Here is a 19,040-nt window from a genome sequence, read left to right as displayed (position 1 = left end):
TGGGGCTCTTGGTTGAGTAAAGGCTAAAGGTTGTGTAAAGGTAAAATGAGAATACACAGCTTAACAGCAGACAGCAGGTTTTTACATAGGCTTCTTGCAATAATAAAAGGACATTTGTTCTTAAGAGAGATGTTCTTGTAAAAAAGAATTAAAAAAATGATTAATGTTTAATAAAGCAACTGGTCAAGATGGTGAAAAATCTGGATAAGAATGAGGCTTGACTTAAAATTGAAAAGAAGTAATTAACGCTTCTAAGATGCACTTTATGCATATTATGAATATAAACATACATGTTTGCTATATATTTAAATGCTGGTATACAACATCCTTTCATTGTTATATAAACTTTAGTATTTATATGGTGTAGTATTTGCCGAAAGAGAAGATGATCAGATGGATGTGTGATGTGACATTAGAAAGACAAGAAAAGGAGGCATAATCTTAAACAGATTAGAAAAAACGTTGTATCGAACAACGTTTGTCAGAAAAAATTAAAGTAGTTTAGGTATCAGCATGTAGAAAGGTAGCAGCTTCAGTAGAAAATGATTGTGATAGAAATAAGAAAATTTGAAGAGAGTACCTTACCTATTGTATGAATGAGCTTTAGTAAAGAAAAAAAAAAGCTCTAGATTGTTTATATTAGAGAAACAGCATAAAAGAGGAAGGCTAAAGCCTGATGATGATGATTATGATGATGATGAGCATCATTATCAGGCTTTAGCCTTCTTTTATCCTGTTGATGATGATGATGATGATAATGATGATGATGAAAATAATGATTATGATGAACATGTTATATATATATGCATATATATACAAAATATATCATGAATTTTTAATTAAAAAAAATATACTTAAGGATGTATAAATGTTTATGCAACCCCAATCACAAACCCGGCCCCGGCTATATTTTATCAAACCCAACCCTGGTCAAATATCAACCTGGACATTTACTACCAATGGTTGTAAAGTTGCAATTCATTCCTTTTTCTACAAATACAATTATGATTGCTGCTATCATCTCTAGTTCCATTAACCAAAACTCATTCTTTTTTGACTTGTCATTCAGCAAAGTCTCATCCTTTTACTGTATCTGTCACTGCATGCTCTAAACATTTTAATTTGTCTAGTTTTTTCCCCCAAACTTTAACCCTTCAGAACTTTGGAAATATAAACTATTAAAATTGACTATATAAAGTTATTGGGAAATATAAATTAAAACAAGAAAATCAAAATAAGAAAATACAAATAAGAAAATATGAAATTAAAATAAGAAATTATAAAAAACTCTGTAATTGTAAATTACAGGGTATTTTTTTTATTTCTTACTTTAATTTCATTCTTTCTTATTTATATTTTGATTTTTGATTATTTAAATTTTGATTTTCTTGTTTTAATTTATATTTCTGCATTTTTTAGTTTATATTTTGGCATAAATTAATTTATAGTTCCGCATTACCCGGTAGAAAAAAGTAAAAACATAAAAGTATTGTATAACAAAAACATAACTTAAAAAACAGATTAAATAACATACACTTTTCTTTCACAAATGCGCCTAAATGTTTATCCAACACAAAATTCTGAAAACTTTCAATGGCTTCCATATGCCAAGAACTTTGTATTGGTAAAATATCAACTAGTGAACATGGAAAAACTTGCACAGGTAATTTAATAAATTCTTCATATATCGGAAACAAATTTGTATTGGAAACTGTTCCAGTGTTACCATAATCAACATATAAAACTTCAAATAAATTTTGATTTGTTGAAATTATTGAAGCACGACACCAAGTTTGATCCTCTAAACAAATTATTTTAAAAACACAAATTAATAATCAGGCCTTGGAATTAGAAAAAATAAGGTCGGTAATCTTTTGGGACCTTAAACTAGAGGTTGGCAAAAAAAAAATTAACAGAAAGGTTTTACCATAAAACATAAAAACGAGGTTAGCAATTTTTTTGCTCAGTCGGCAGCTAGGTGTCGACATTGTCAAACGCCAACCCTAATTCTGAGGGCTGAATAACCATAAAACAAAAGACACATCAGCATGGTAATGTTTCTTATGTTAGAACCATTAATATAAACTATATTTGTTTTTCTTACACATATTACGAATAACTCATATTAATACAATTAAAGTAATATTTATTAATATTTTTCATGTTTGTCAGTCAAAACTTAACTGTCAAACAGAAAATAGACATTAAAAATATAATAATGACATAAAAAAAATGTAACTAAATATTTACCAGAAAATAATGCAACACATGGCATTTTTTCTTTCCATGAAACATTTTGATCAACAAAATCTTTTGATTGATAAAACTCATTAATTGTTTCTGTTAATTTCTTAAACTCCAAGGCATTTTGAACAACATGACAATAAAAAAGATTAGGATTAACAACATTGACAGGAACAACATCAAAGTAACTGTTTACATCTATGTTTAGTTCTTTGTAATCGTAGCCAATAGATACAGCTTTTCCATAATCTAGTAATAAAATAAACAAAAGTTTTTTTAAATTAAACTTAATTATGTTTAAACATTCTATTTTAATTGAAATTTATGTTATTTTATTATTATGTTGTCTTTTTGTGTTTTATCTTGAAAACAAAAATTTTGGTGTGCACAAAACAAATTGATTTTGTACCCAAGATATGTAAAGTGTTCAAACAAGTGCCTAGTGTCTTGAAAAACTAACTTTTCAGTATAAAATTTACATTAGTAAGTTTACTTGATTACTATTTGATAACAAGAATACTGCACTCTCTGTTTAGTTCAAAAAAGTAAATTGATTTAATAGTTTTTATGAGCAGTTGCGGGATTATTCAGAGATTGTGTTTACAGAAAAATATTTATTAAAAGCTGTACAGTAGCTGTGCAAATAAAAAACATTTTAATCCTATTTTTTCATCTTTTTACAAAGTCTCGATGGTCCTGCTGCCAGTACTCACATGAGATCATTAGAGAGAATAGCTACTTGAATCTAATTTTTACAAATGCTACTTAGCTTTATTAGCAACTATAACCTTTCAAAAAAAAATGGAGTCTTCGTTATAAGGGAATCTATCTAAAGATTAATATTTTTACAGAAAGTAGTAATTAAAAAACTAATCTGTTCAATCTTGTTCACAAAATATTAACACATAAGCTATCTGTTGAATTAAAAAATGACTAACCTTTGCATAGATAATGCAACAATCTTGCTCAATAAAAAATGATGTTGTAATTTTGATTTTTGGTTTTGATCTACTCTCATGTTGATTGTTTTTTTTTTTTAGACGGGTTATAATTAATAACATGTTCTGTATTAAGGCAAATTGCTTTATCTGATATACATATCTTAAAGCATATCTTATATCTTACATATCTTAAACACAAGCTAGGGTCAGAGACAAGACACAAATCAAGGAGTGAAGGTAAATTATTAGGATTGTTTGGAAAAAAAGTCACAAAGTTAACTGAGTAAAAGATTGAGAAATGCAGAAGTTATGTAGAGGCACTAAGTGGAAGCACATAAAAGAATGATCAAAGGATTCAAACCTGATTTCACAACAAATAGGAGATTTGATGTATATTTATTAGCCCCAAACATAGCATGTGACTATTAGAGTCAAAGGATAGTAAACATCAACACTAAGATCTGAAAAAGGAATGGTAGATTTAAATTAATCTCACAAAGAGCAAGCAAGTCTGGTGAATTTTGCAAGAGGTGAGATTCAACTGATGGAAAGTTTCTTTACAGACCACAAATATTTATAAAATATATATAAAAACAGTTTAAAGGTGGAAAAGGTTTTTCATGTTTAATATTTTGAGTTACTTTTGGCATGATTTAAGTTTAAAAAGAAATATCTTAAAGCAATTTAGCAGAAAACTAAACGAATAAGAATTTTTAGAGGACTTTAAAACAGTCACAATAAAAGTATGAGACATAATTGAATGTTGAGTAATAAGAAAATCAATATTAGTAGACAGCACAAAAGAAGTTCTTTAGAGTAGTGCCCATTATAGTATATATAAAAAAGAGAAAGAGAAGCAATATTACAATGATGTGACTTGTGGTTAAAGGTTGGCTGCAATTGCAGGTCCAACTATGTTAACAATGTATTTTTGTACCTTGTCTGAAAGAGAAAGGGCATCATTCGAAGATCCACTTTGAATATGGCTCTGAAGTATTCCATATATACTCTGAAGTATTCCATATATACTCTGAAGTATTCCATATAAGGATGGATGTGACTAGCACAATAAAGATGCAATTGATTTGATATATGGTTTCTGAAGTAAGAGTTAAATCTAGAAGATAACAAGTAGATGACTCATCGAATACATTACCGTTCATAAAAATAGCGAGATCTAGATTATTGCAAAAAAATTGAGTTTAAAACTGAGTTAAAGTTCACCAGCCACTGAGAGCCCTATGCTGTAGCAGAAGTGAGATCTTTTTTAAGCTCAAATTACAAAAATCTCTATCCAATTAGAGTGTTGACTTCTTATCAAGACAAGTATAAATGGTAGTATTATCAGCAAACAATGCCACTTTAGATGTGAGAAATTCTGGAATATCGTTAACGTAATCTATAAAAAGTAAAGGGCCTAGGATAGCACTTAATGAACTCCTAAAGTTACAGGAAATGAAGACGAGTGGTGTCCATCTAGGACAACTTTTATACTACAATTAGAAAGGAAGGATTCAATTATCTTGTTACCTTATTTGTTACCTTGTTACCTTATAACTATAAGACTATCATGCCAAACTTTATCAAAGGCTTAAGAAATGTTGAGAGCAATACCATTAATCTCTACACATCTAATGCATGATAAAACATATCGGGTATTAAAGTTAAAAAATCAGCAGTAGAGCAAGAAGATCAAAATCCATGCCTCGACGGGAGTAAACGAGCACAAGAGCGGAGAAAAGCTCTCTTAAGCTGTTCCTCTAAACTGCTTTTTACGAGAGATGTTTATTTATATAAAAATTGCTTATTAAATACAAAATTTGGTTTTATACTTGTTACAAGCATGTTTGCAACATTAATGTTACAATAATATACACATAACAAGCGTCATTTATTGCAACATGAAAAATTCTTTAAACATAAAAATTTTTTTTGGCAAAAACCGTGCCTGTTTACTATCCAGTTAATTAAATTTTTTTGACTTTCCTTTTTTTATTTTAGTTACAATCATAACTATACTTTTGAGAGGAAAAAAAATACTTTTGCGAGAGCTGTAAATTGCTCCCGTTAAACGTTTTAGGGGAGTGTGGGCAAGCGCAAGAGCTGAAGCTCTCGCTTCCTGCCGAGGCCTGAAAATCCATATTGATGATCAGAAAGTCAGTTATTAGATTCGAGATAAGAGATCAAATGTTTGTTAATTAAAGACTTAAAAACCTTGCTTATGATAGTAAGAAGACTACTAGGACAGTAGTTAGATCGTTTTCCAGAATTTTTGAAAATAGGAATAACAGATACCGCTTTGTAAAAAGGCTGGAAAACAAGACTCTGATAAGCACTTGTTAAATAGTTTTGAAAGTATAGACTACAACTCTGGAGAACAATTCTGTCAGACTATAACATGTTTGCTGCCCAGACCACAAGTTATAGACGAGTCTAAGGAGGAAAACACTTAAGATACAGAAGCTGGAAAGATATGAATATCAAGCAATGGATCAACCTGTTTGTCCTGGAGTGATATGAATATCAAGCAATGGATCAACATGTTTGACGGCTATATCAGGTAGAATGTAACTAGTGAAATCGAGAGATGATATTGATAAAAAGTTCTTAGCAAACAATTCAGTTTTGTCTTTAGGTGAGGTGACAAAGTCTGAACCATGCAAGAGAGGTGAAATAACAGATTTTCCCTTATTATTGATGCTATTAAAGTTTCTCCAGATGTCACGAGAGCCTAATTTTTGTGATAAAATACGAGATTTCATTACCTAAGAATTTGGCGTTAGACAAAACCTTTTTACAATTGTGTCTAGCAATAGTAAACAGATGTCTGTTTTCTAGAGAATTGTTTTGCTGATAGATATGAAAGTAATGATTACGATAGGAAATTGTCAAGAAGGAATAAAAGATTCCAGGCCAGCCTGAATCTAAGAAGTAATATAAGAAGCACATTTGTCAGCAGGAAGACAAAAGATTCCTACTCAAGGGCCATCATGAAAAAAATCACTTAAAGAGTCCTAGTCAGCTTTAAAGTACTTATAAGAGGTAGGATGATAGGGGGATTCTGATGATGAAGAATGAGGTAATAGTTTTAGAAAGATCAAACCGTGATCAGAAGCATCAAAGGGTGAATGCAGAAAAAATGAGCACTCACAAGAATCAGAAACAAGGCATAAGTCAGGTAGAGAAGGTGAATGACTATTTGTGTTAGAGATTAAGAATGGCAAAAGTTGTGGGCCTTAACGCCAACTGAGTCGCTGAAATTAGAGCCAAGCCATTCAGTGTGATAAGCATTAAAGTCATTAACTACAACGACATGTGCTGAAGGATAAAGATGATAAAAATGGGTTGGCCAATTTGATCAGAAATAACATTTAAAAGAATGCAGTATTGAGATGAAGAAGCGCAATACAGAACAAAGAGAAAAGTGATAAAGTAAAGTGGTGCTAAACAAAAAGCAAATAAAAGAATAGTCTGTGAACTTAAATCTAGTTTCCAGGCAAATGGGTAAATTCTTAGGAATACACCAGCATAGGCCAAGCATGTGACAATGGGAGTCTTTAAAAATTAAAAGAAGATAACCATCAACACTAAGATCACAAGATAAGATAGCTAAACTCAAATTAGTCTCACAAAGTAGGACTGTTAAACTTAGCAAGAGATAAGATTCAATAGAAAAGTTACTATGAAGACCACAAATATTAGTGAACCATAAATTTAAAGAACTTGGTGATAACGATGGTTTTTTGTGTTTTATAGCTTTTGGTACTTTTGTACTCATTTTTGGATTTGTTAAAGAACTTGACTCAATGCACAGATAGTACTCAATGCTCAGATAATACAATTCACAGATAGTACACTATTTAATAGTCCAAGCAATTGTCTTATTACTACTAATAAACCCTAAGCCATAACAAAGTGCTCCAAATTTGAAGCTGCGAAGCTGGTCAACAGATAAAATCTGTTTACCCCTAAAAATCCTAGTGTGGCTTGACAATTAAGTTTTAACATGCTTCTTTAAGTTTTATACTATGGTGAGAAATGAACCATTTTTGAAAAATCAAGATTTACAAATTTTTTTTATAGGTCAACAAGTTTAAAAGCCTGATTACACAGAAAACTTTCATTTTTATCAGTGATTAATATAAATTTTCTAATTTTAAAGCCATTTTTTTAAAAACATTTTTATATAACTGTTATAATAAATATAACAGGTTAGACAAAAAAAATAAGAAAGCGTAAAGCACTTTTATCTGAATTTAAAAACACAACAACACCATAAAAACAAACCACCAAGTTAAACCATTAAAAAATGTGCTTTAGGAAAAGTGCCTTCCAAATGCAAAGTTAAATATTCAATATGGTGTTTTTATTTCTTGGTTTCCTTCCATCATTGTTTTGCAGTATGAAAATTTGCCAACATTATTGCTTTTTCAAGAAATAAACAAATTGTTGTTCAAGAAATAAACAAACATAAGCATTACTGCACTTGTTAAGACAAATTATTTTAGTTTATTGAGAACACGCTGATCATAATGGAAACTGATAGTCAATGTTTGTATTATTACATAACTCAAATTTGCAATACTACAAATTATTTAATGATACATGGCAGCGCATATTAAAAAATATTTAAATAACCACTAAAAATATTGTTTAGTAAGACAAATTAAAATTAAATAACCTTATCAAAATCACTTGATATCTTTATCAAGTGATTTGAATCTTGATATCTTTATCACTTGATATCTTTATCAAATGATTTGAATAAAATTATTTAATTTTTATTTGTCTTACTAAACAATATTTATACTATATTTATACAATATTTGCAATTATTGCAAAATTACAATAAAAGATTATTTAATTTTAATTTTCCTAATAAATGCTATTTATACTATATTTATTCTATTTATATAACACTTATACTAATGCTAAATAATATCCATATGTTTTAATGTGAAAAATATTTTACATAGATGGAATAGTGGTTTATTATGCAAAATCTAAATAAAAATAATTTTAAATTTTAGAACAGTGGTACTAGTCATTGATTGTGATGAACATTAAAATGGCCAATATTGGTCAACATATTATATAAATAATGGTCGAGAGACAAAAAGAAAGGCTTGATCCATTTGATCAAAAACATCAAGAAGAGTGCAGTCTCAGAAAGAAGGAGAACAATAAAGAAGAAAATAAAAAGTGATAGATTAAAGAATTAAATAAAAGCACATAAAAATTCAGAGAATATAAACATGATTTCACAACAAATTGATATACAAGTAAATGCCCAAACTAGGCATGTAACTAAGATTTCTTAACAAATCAAATGATAATAGCCATCAACAACGAGATAGAAAAAAGCAAAGCTCTATAAATAAACTCTATAATGAAACAGCAAGCTCTATAAGTAGAGTCAAGGAGACCTAGCATTTATTATTTAACTTACATCTATGCCAGCCTATTTGATGAAGAAAAGCTGGTCAACATGATTTTCTTTTAGATTTTTTTTTGTTGTAGAAGAATATCAATCAAGCAAAAATTCATTAAGACTATCATTTTTAATATCACTATCTTAAAATGGTTTTATATTTATTTTAAAGCTAATTTTAGTCAACTATTTCTAAAAACTTTTGAAATTGAATTTTTGCTAGTTTGGTACACTTGAGAGATGAACAAACATTCTAAACTAAATTTTGCAACAAAATTAAAAAAACTATTGACACAAGTATTCTTTTTAGTTAGACTTAAAATAATAGCTGTTGTAACAGATATTGCAACAAACCTTAAAGAGGGTTTCTTCAGGAGACGTGTCAAAAGATCAGCTAAAAACTCTCCTGCCTCTTTTTTGAATATAAATAGCCTTTGGTCAAATTAACTTAAGTTAGCTTGATTAATTTTTAACGGAGCAACAAAACCAATACCAATATTTTTGTGTAGGTTTTTAAATTATTTTATCAGTAATACTTAATTGAAACTTATGATAAGGGGTCTTATTTACTAGGAGATTTAGATATTGCTACACCATTTTAAAATATTATATTGCTCCTAAGGGTTCATCCAAAAGTGTGCAGCAACAAAAAAACAATCTTTGTGCATTAACTAAAAAAAAGTAATAATTTTGATACCGAGAAGCGAACCTGGAACCCTCGGTTTACTAGCCAGAAGCAGAATCCACTCAACCACATTTACATTGCCAGATGAAAGAAAATTGTATTGATAAAATAATATTTTTGCATGTAAAATTTTGCACTACCTCCTCCCAAAAAAAATTTTAAATTTTTTTAGGGAGGAGGTAGTGCAAAATTTGACATAATACAAAAGGAAAATAAAGGAAAATGGAAACCATAGTTTTTATAAATATATCTATAAGATCAATTTTTCCAAATTTTTTCTTTATCCCTTTAAATTATGTAGAAAGAGCACGTGACTTAAGCACATTTACATATATAAACACAAAAATAAAAAAATAATGCAAATTTTAAAAATAAATTAATAATTATGAAAAGGGGTCTTGTTTTATTTGTCAATATTTATGCAGCTTTGGCCATATCCCTCCTGGTTTTGTTTTATTAAACTCAAATAATAGCTATGGGGCAATTCCATGTGAAAACATTTTTTTATAAAAATTTTTTATAAAATGCAACCTTTAGTCTCAGACTTAACTGATTTTTACACCACTCAAAGACTTTAATAAGTTATGAATATTTCCAAAATTTTATCATCTAATTCCAAGCGGTTTCAAAGATATGACTATTCAAACTTTGCCTTGAACTAACAAATATCCGCTATTTAAAAAAATGGATTTGGTCTTTGTTTCTGTTCTGTGTGTGTGCAATGGAAAGCAGAAAATGTGTACACTTATTTACATATTATATACACATATTTTGAGGCAAGGAATTCAATAAAACAACCTAAAAAATTTTAATTTTGACCTTTATTGCAATTTTACTGTGGCAAGTTTAATTACAAAAATGCCAAAGCAGCTCGATTTTTTTTAGATGTTGTCCTGAATAGTTTAGTTAGAAGTTGTTACAAAGAATTAGAGTGTGATCTTTTTTCAAACAGAAAAAAAAAAACATGGTCAAATTTACTTAAAACTGTTACTTAAGAAACTGGAATTTTAAAAAATTAAATGAAAAAAATGTGGTACTCTTAAGTGCTTAATATTGCAGAAAATTTTCCATTCCACCAAGAGTTTATCGAGAACCCCTACCTCCTTTATTAAATTTTACTCAGGAATGTTGAGTCCCAAAAAAGACTCCAGTTTGAAAGTCACAAACAAACTACTTCTTCCTAGTTTTTAGTATCCAGAAGCTCTAAAAATATAAAAAAGCTTATGGACTACTAATGGTAAAAAAATTAAAACTTTTAGTTTTTGAACCTGGAGCCCTTAGGTATAACAGCAGCAAGTCATTAAATCTAATGAATTTTTTTCTTTTAGCAGATCCCTGATTTTACTTGTTATGAACAAAGAAACTGTACCTCACAACTAAAAAAAAAATAATTTTTAGTTATCTACTAAAATTAGAAAACATTAACTCACTTATAGAAATAAAAATTCTTGCCCTCCTTAATGCTGTTTCATAATGCTGTTTCTTTCCACCCCATTCCCTTTATTTATCTCCCTTCATTTATTACATCTTGATTTGTTTATTGATTGAAAGAGTTTAACAAGTTTATTTGCTTAGTATATACTAACCAAATAAACTAAATTTTAAGTTCAAGTAACCAGTATGTTTTAGAATCATTTCTCTTCCTTTATTTACAACTTCTTATCAACTCTGAATACAATTGAAAAAGATAGCGTAAAATTAGAAGCATCATCTCCTGAATTAGCAATAACACTTACCATAATAGCAGTATGTTGCCTAACTGGAAGTCCCTTGCCTACTATTGTGAGAACTAGTTTCTTTAAAATATTTTTAGATTTAAAAAAAAACAGAGGTAGATGTGTTTATATCCGTTATGATAATATTTTAAAACTAATTTCTTTAAAATATTTTTAGGTAAAAAACAAGAAAAAGTAGAGGAGTTTATTTATGTTATGATATTCCAATGATTATTACATTCTGATTATGAATGAGCTTTTAGGCTTAATTATATAAACGATTAAATGCCAAATAAAATAAAATAATAAATGTTCCATCATATAAAACATGTTGTGGCCTATCATGTAAAAAGTGATAAAATAATGAAATGCAGAAAGTGATGGTGATGGAAAGCGATGGTAAATAATTTTATTAATTTTTTTTTTTACCAATTGTCTCAACTAATTGTTCCCCACTGGTCAATAAAAAAAATAACTGTTTATTATTCATTACAATTAAATTAGTCAGTAGTCAAAACTTGTTTAGTATAGTTATAAAAACTTAATAAAATATTTAGAAACATTAAATAAAAAAAATCAGACTATGATTTTAAGTTTCTATCATTACTATGATTCTAAATTTTCATCATTAGTAGATTAATTTTCTTATTAAATATATATACTAATGATGCACATTTGACATTGTTTTTATTTTCTGTTTTAAGATGACAATCCAATTCATTGTGATAATTTTAACTAAATTATTCAAGAAAAATTTAAAAAAAAAAAAATTGAGCATATACATCTGCATTTTTATAATTAAAATATAAAGTAAAATTTAAATAAATTTTTGAAATTCAAGAACGGTTTTCATAAAGTTAACAAGAAAACAGAAAAAGTAAACAACTAAAAGAACAATTTGATGTGGTCAAGCTGTTTCAGTTTCATTACTGTCAAGTTACTCTCAGGTGCTTAACACGATGTGGGATGTGGGGTGGGAATTAAAGGATGGATGAGATTTTTATTTAAATATAATAAATGGGGAGGAAAAATAGTCTTAACAAACATGTAAGTGGGAATTTTTTTTTTCTTTCTGAGTTTATATTTTCTAGTTTTAAGACCTAAACCGATCTCAAAAATTAGAAAATGATAACTGAAATTTTTTTCAGATTTAAGATTTCTTTGACAGTTTCTTTGTTTACAACAAGTAAAATAAGTCTTATTAAGCTCAAGGTGGAAAAATATCAGAAAATTATGAAACACCAACGTGTACTTAAGTGTACCACCTTTATTTTTTCCTTTGATTTTTCATGTTTTTTAAGTAACAAATTTAAGTGAATTTGACCTTGTTTTCTTTTATTTTAAGAAAAGACCACCTACAATTCTTTGTAAGAACTCTAACTTAACTACTCAGGACATCATCTTTATAAAAAAACAACAACAACAATTTTTTAGAAGATAAAAAAAAACTCATTAATTTTACACAGTATTAAGTACCAAACAAATTTTATTGTTTGGGTAAAATATCCGGAAAAAATTTTCCCTCATTTTCCTCTTAATATTGCTTTTTTTTTTCCTTCAAATTTTTTTTTATTTTTCTATGAGTGATGAGTAGGGTGTCCCAAAAAATGATGAAAATTTGAAAATCAAGAGACTACACCCACCAAACTATGTGATTTGGTCTATAAAGATAGAATATATAAAAAATTTTTATCCAAAGTTAGCAACTTTGCTAGATGTGTAATTATAAATTCAGAGAGATTTATATTTTTTTACGATTTTACGCGCATATTACTTAGACAATTTTCCTTCAATAAATATAAAAAAACCCCAACTTATAAATTTATTTCGCAGAATTAAATAATGAAATAAACAACTGTTACAGTGAAAAAAATGGATCACAATGTTAAAAACCTTTTTTTTAGTAAATTAAACGCATAGGAAAACAGTTATAAAGTATGTGCTTTAGTGAGTTGATCTTTTGGCATTTTGACTTGTAATATTTTTTCATGATCTTTTGCAACAAGCATTATATCTTGCCTTTGATCATCATTTGTAGATGCCTTTACAAAGTCTTGTATAAGCTTGATACGTCTTTCTGCGCAATCATTAGTAGTAGAGAGATATTTTACAAATAAACAGAACTTGCAAAAACTTTCACTATTATCCCAAGATTTTACTCCACCGCAAACCCATTGTTCAACTTCGCTTTTTGAAATTCCAATAATTTTAAAAAGATATCAAGACTCTGGACCTACCAGAAGAGATAGTGTTGTTTCGGAATCAAGAACTGGAATAATTTGAGGATACCCAATATGGAATGTAGGCATAAGAAATTTAAGTAGGTTATTTATCATTTTTATTTTTTCATTGTCTTAACGCTACAATCTCCAATTGTTAACACAACAAGCTGAGGAGTTAAGTACCAATTATTGCTCTTGTATTTTAAGACTTTCCCTGAAAGCATCAAGATCATTCTTTCTTGAGTGCTTTTGAAGGTTGATGGAATTAAAAATTAGTTACATTTCCACCAAGATAAAAAACAACAAGCTGGTAAAGATTTCTATAATCACCACTTGCAAAAGTATTTTCGAGCAGAGCTTTTGAACAGAAAGTTAGGGCATATTTTGCAAGAGTGTACAACACTGAACCAACATCTAGGCAATCTCAACTTATTTTTACAATATTATTTAGAGTGTTCACTTCTGTACAAACTATGTTACATTTTTTTTTAACTTTAAATATAATGCTCTATGGGGACCTTTTGTCTTTCCTGTGAGTACTTCCATGAAGTGAGACCTATGCAGCTCATATATGTGATGCCTGCATAACAACTATATTAAAGGGAGGTTAAGTTTTACACTTAGCGATTGAATTGCTCCAGCATATTTTCCCTGTGTTACTACTGAATTATCTGAAACCGTTTTCTGTGAACAGAAGAGATGTTTCTTTAAAATCAAAATTAGATTTGGAAAGAATGGCAAACATAATTATGGTCTGAGGTTATATTCCAATATTATACCTTGCTGCCACAATTAATGTTGCTTCTATAAGTTCATCAGGAGTAAGCTCTATGATTGTTTTAAACATTTTCTTTAATCTAAAAGTGTTAAACAAATAAATTTTTTATTTAAATTTGTTGTTGAGTTAATATGCCTCTATTAATAATAAAGTTGTTCTGGAAATAAAATAAATACTTGATTATAAATTAAAATTATTTTTAATAACATAGTAGTTCACATTTACCTTTTTTTTTCTTCATAAGTTTTTTGTCAAATTTATCTAAAATTTCACTACATTTTGATATACTATCCTGGCTTCCTTGAACTCTATGAATCTCTATTTGGTTTTGTTTTTCTATAATTAGAAATCTGAGACTCCTCTTTTCAGTTCTATCTCTGTAAGCTGCATCATCTTTTTCCTTAATGAACATTTTCCTTAATGAACATTTTCCTTTCCTTCATTTGGTCTTTAAAGAATTCTAGATCATTTTTATCTACTTTTAGATCATTGTTAGTTGCTCTTAATTTCTGCTCTAAAATCCATTTTTGAAATATTAAAAAGATTGCTTAATTCAAACTGAAATTCTTCTACTAGAATATTAAGTTTTGTTTTATCTCAAGTGATTTTATTTTTAGCATTTTAGTGTATTTTTTAATGAACTTCTTTAATTTGTCCTTAAGTAAATAATAAAAAAAAATTATTTTATTGATAACAATTACAGTTAAGCTAACAAAAAACAAGTACAAATTTAAAAAATATTCATTATTTTAAAGGTTACTAATTACCTTACTTGAGCTCCTTTCTGAATATAATCTCCAAAACCTGCTTTGATCTATACAGAAATAACTTCGGCAAAAACACAATTGATCCCAAAATGATTAACACAAACTCCTTCAAAACACACAAGTTCAAATCCAAGACATTTTTGAGGACACGCAATGTGAAACTTTGACGGCCTAAATCTGTAGCTTTTTTCAGAGTTTAAAAACAGGTAATATCTTTACACATTTCCCACTGAAGGCAGCTGGTTTGTGGGCAATTTGTTTATAGGATAATTAAGAAGGTAAACAGTTCTTCTAGGACTAATATAGCAATTTTATTTTCTCTTTGCACCTTGCTTTATTTTCGTTTTTTGATCATTCCATGTTAAAAACAAATAAAAATTGATATTGTGAACACTTTTGCACTAATTAAAATTATTTAACAAGACAATCTATTAGAAAAATTTATAAACATTCTTAAGCTTATCTAATAATTTATTCTGTATGGTTTTAACAATGCTTTTTTCATAACAATTATTACAAAAGCGAAAGTAATAAAAATACAGAAAAAACTGCTATATCCAAATTTTCAAAATATACATCTTGCAATTGTCGACTAGATGAACCATAACATGGGTATTTCTTTTTCTACAGACCAAATCCCAAACATTTGAGGGCACAGTCTCTTTTTTTTTTGGGACACCCTAGTGATGAGTGAAAATGCTTAAAAAACAAATATATCACAAAAATTATGCCTAAACTTGTATGTATAGAAAATGTTTTGGATATTTGGAAAAACTAAAAGTAGGAAAAAATATCCAGAATTCCGGAAATATCCGGAAAAGGATAATTCCTGATTTATCATATTCATCTAACAATGTTTTTAGAGTCTAGTTTATTATTTAAACTTTCAGGTTCAAAATTAAAAAAAAATCAAAAAACTGAAATAATTTAAGAGCAGGTGGCATCCCACCAGTGGGATGCAGTGGTGCACCAGTGGGAGTAGGTGGCATCAATGATCTGATACTGTTGCTAAAGTTAAATCTTTTTATATGCTTTTTAACTTTCATATGTTAAAGCAGCTTATCCCATATTAGAAACGATGTTACCTTTTGAACACAAACTGCAAATTACAACAATGTCTGTTTTTTTCATTACTCATGTTAACAATTTTTTAGAACCTTTAATATTTTATACTTAAATAAAAAATGTTTTTCTTTTTCACAAATTTCCCTGAGAATATTTCACTAAAGTAAGAATTTCTGTTGAAAACAGTAAGCTACTTTATTTACAATATGTATAATATATTTTATAATGAAAGTGGCAAAAGAATCCTGTTTTTTTTTTTTTTTTTTTTTAGGTGCCCCAAGAAGACCTAATTTTTATTGATGCTTATCATAACAAAAGTAAAAAAAATCAAAGAATATTAGTTAAAAAAGTAATTTAAATATAATAAATAATTTTAAAATGTATACATATAGTTAAAAAGTAAACATTAAATAACCAATTATTATCAGCTTAACGCTTCACCATTGCATAACAAATATTTTTAAGGTAACTATAAAAATTACATTTATTAACAGAAATATATTAATTGTTGGATTTGAATATACCTTGAAAAAAAAAATAATAATAAAAATTTTGTATTACATATGAAATTGGTTAAAAACCTTTTTTCTGAGTTGTTTTTGCTACTAGTCCAGATGAAATTAATTGGTTTATAACATTGTGACTATTGGAAAATTCATAAAGTTCAACTGAATATACCCCGTCTGAAAAATCTAACACATTCATTAGTAACTCTTTGTCCATGGTGAGCTCTTCAAATTTTTCACATGCTGCTTGTGAAAACATCTGAGATGTTCCTAAAAAAAAATTTATTCAAAATAAAAAGGTTTCCGTAAGCACCATCTACAGGATGGCCACATTAAATTTTTATAAAAAAAGGAGGATATTAGAGGATTTTAGAGGAGATTTTTGCATTTAATTTAGATGATTTTTTTTTGCAAAACTACAAAATTTTAAATGAAAATAGAGAATTTTAGAGGCATTTTTTTATAGGTTTAGCATCCATGTTTTTAAACTGTTTTAAATGTTTTTTTCCAGGTTTTGGACGTCAATAATGTCATTTTTTGTTAGATGACAGATTTGTAAAAACTGATTTTTACAACCCAATACTAGTTTTAGACATCAGGTATTTTTAACTTTATACTACCATAGTTTTAACTTTATAATACCTAGTTTTAACTTTATACTACATAGTTTTAACTTTATACTACCATAGTTTTAGACAATCAGGTATTTTTAACTTTATACTATCATAAAGAAATAAAAAAAATAAAAAAGAGGAGTTATAGAGGAGATTTGATCACATTAACTTTTTAGAGGATAATAGAAGATTTTAGAGATTTTTGGAAAAAGATGACTTAAGAGGATCTGATCAATATATAAAGGATATTAACTATGGCAAGAACAACACAAAAATTATAAATAAAGTCACACAAAAACTTAATTGCATTAAAATTGACATTTAACATAACTACTTTACCTAATTTACCGAAGGACTCCTATGAGATTTCTTTTAGAAAACTATTAAATTTTTTTAGTCTTTAATACCTTTAAAAATAAAAAAATCTTGAAAAAAATAAAAAAGAGATAAAACAATGTTTGTAAAATTGTTTAAAATTTATTAGTAATATTTATTTGACACTTATAGTTAAGGTTAGAAAGAAATAACAAGAAAAAAATTAAAAATTTTCTAGTTGCTATTTAACATAATTTGTAATACCATTTAAAGGTTTTATTCCAGCTAAACGACATTCAACAGCTTGTTTTGGTAACTTAATAAACTCTTTTCGTAAAGGTTTTAATTCATTCAACGCCTTTGACTCAGAATTTCCATAGTCAACAAAAAAAACCTACAATAAAAAATTTATTAGTTAAGGGAAATAAAGTTAACAACAAAAAAAGTATTTAAAACCAAAAAAAAATTAATAAAGCTAATAAATAATAAAAAAAAACAACCGTTTTAATATTCAAAAGTCTGTTGTAAAAAAATTTTCAACATTTTTTTTGAAAAAATTAGAATTCACAGCTTTTTTTCAGACAAAATTTCAATGAAAAAATGCTTTCCAGATCAATCACTCTATCAATCAACCAATTTCTTTTGAAAACAAGGAATCTCTTGTTCTTAAGTATATAATACTAGGCGTTAACAAAAACAAAAAAAAACTTTGAAATTAAAAACAACTTTAAAAAAAAAGAAAGTCTTTGTTACTTAAACCTTTATTATCTGGTAGTATTATAATCAGCTTCTTTCTCTGCAAAGGGGCATTGTTTATCAAGGTTAGTATTTTATAGCAAAAGTTGTAACAATTAAAAAATATATATATAGCTTCCTGGACTGAAGTGGCCCCTGACTTTGGAAAGGTATATACATTTAAAATGCTAAAAAAAAAAAACAATTTCTTACAGTAAAATTATTTTAAAATCTTAATAAAATATATAATTAAACCATTAAACATATAATTAACCATATTAAAAATATCAAAGATATCTCTGAAAAAAAGTTTTATTTCCTCATTGAGAATTTATTTGGAGACTAGTTGAAAATTAATTTAAAAAAAAATTATCTGAAGAGTACAAGCAAAACTTTCTTTTTAATTTATAATAGCTTTTTGTTAATTAGAACTTTATGCATACAAATATCATTGATAAAAAAAAATTATTTTTCTACAATTAAATTGCTACCTTATTTTATCACCTTATTTATTTTGATTTTATCAGGTTTCGCTTTTGTTACAGTTGCTATCCACAAAATTGTAAATAAACCATTTTGTTTGACTTACACATTAAAAGAATTTATTTAAAGAATGTAATATTTTCTTCTGTTTTCTGAGTTTAATTTTTAAATAATGTCAAGAAAGTGTTAAAATTTTTTTATTTTTTTTTTGTTATTCGCCTTCTCAAGGCCATGAAGGCCACTACAGATGAGGAGGCTACTTAATAGTGGTTATAACCCTCTCTTAACTCTATAACTCCGAAACACGAACCTCGACGAACAAGGCCGCTGCGCGGAGAAACAAGTTGAGCGCGGTACTACCAGGGACGTGGTGGGGATCGAACTCGAAACCTCTCGCTTCTGAAGCGACCGCTTTACCACTACACCACTACCGCATTTGATGAAATGAAGTTTTGTAGTAACACTAAGTTAAAAACTCAGCAAAGAAACTTGACACCATTAAGTTATATAAACAGTATTTTGGATTTGCCATCGCACAA

The 19,040-nt window shown here is 27.9% G+C and overlaps 1 protein-coding gene across 1 annotated transcript in view; it reads right to left on the bottom strand.

The window, feature by feature from the left end:
- The window catches only part of LOC100210185 (tudor domain-containing 6), a 41,834-nt gene that overhangs the window by 8,200 nt on the left and 14,594 nt on the right, over nt 1–19,040 (bottom strand). The window contains exons 2-5 of the mRNA XM_065814606.1: nt 17,548–17,677; nt 16,430–16,624; nt 2,251–2,493; nt 1,535–1,801 (exon numbers count right to left, since the gene is read on the bottom strand). Of these exons, the coding sequence (XP_065670678.1) occupies nt 1,535–1,801; nt 2,251–2,493; nt 16,430–16,624; nt 17,548–17,677 (835 nt within the window). The remainder of the gene's footprint in view (nt 1–1,534; nt 1,802–2,250; nt 2,494–16,429; nt 16,625–17,547; nt 17,678–19,040) is intronic.

This window comes from Hydra vulgaris, chromosome 12 (genome assembly GCF_038396675.1).
Source record: "Hydra vulgaris chromosome 12, alternate assembly HydraT2T_AEP".
NCBI classification, from domain to species: Eukaryota; Metazoa; Cnidaria; class Hydrozoa; order Anthoathecata; family Hydridae; genus Hydra; species Hydra vulgaris.
Note: the sequence above shows the minus strand (reverse complement) of the source record. Positions and strands in the feature narration are given on the sequence as shown.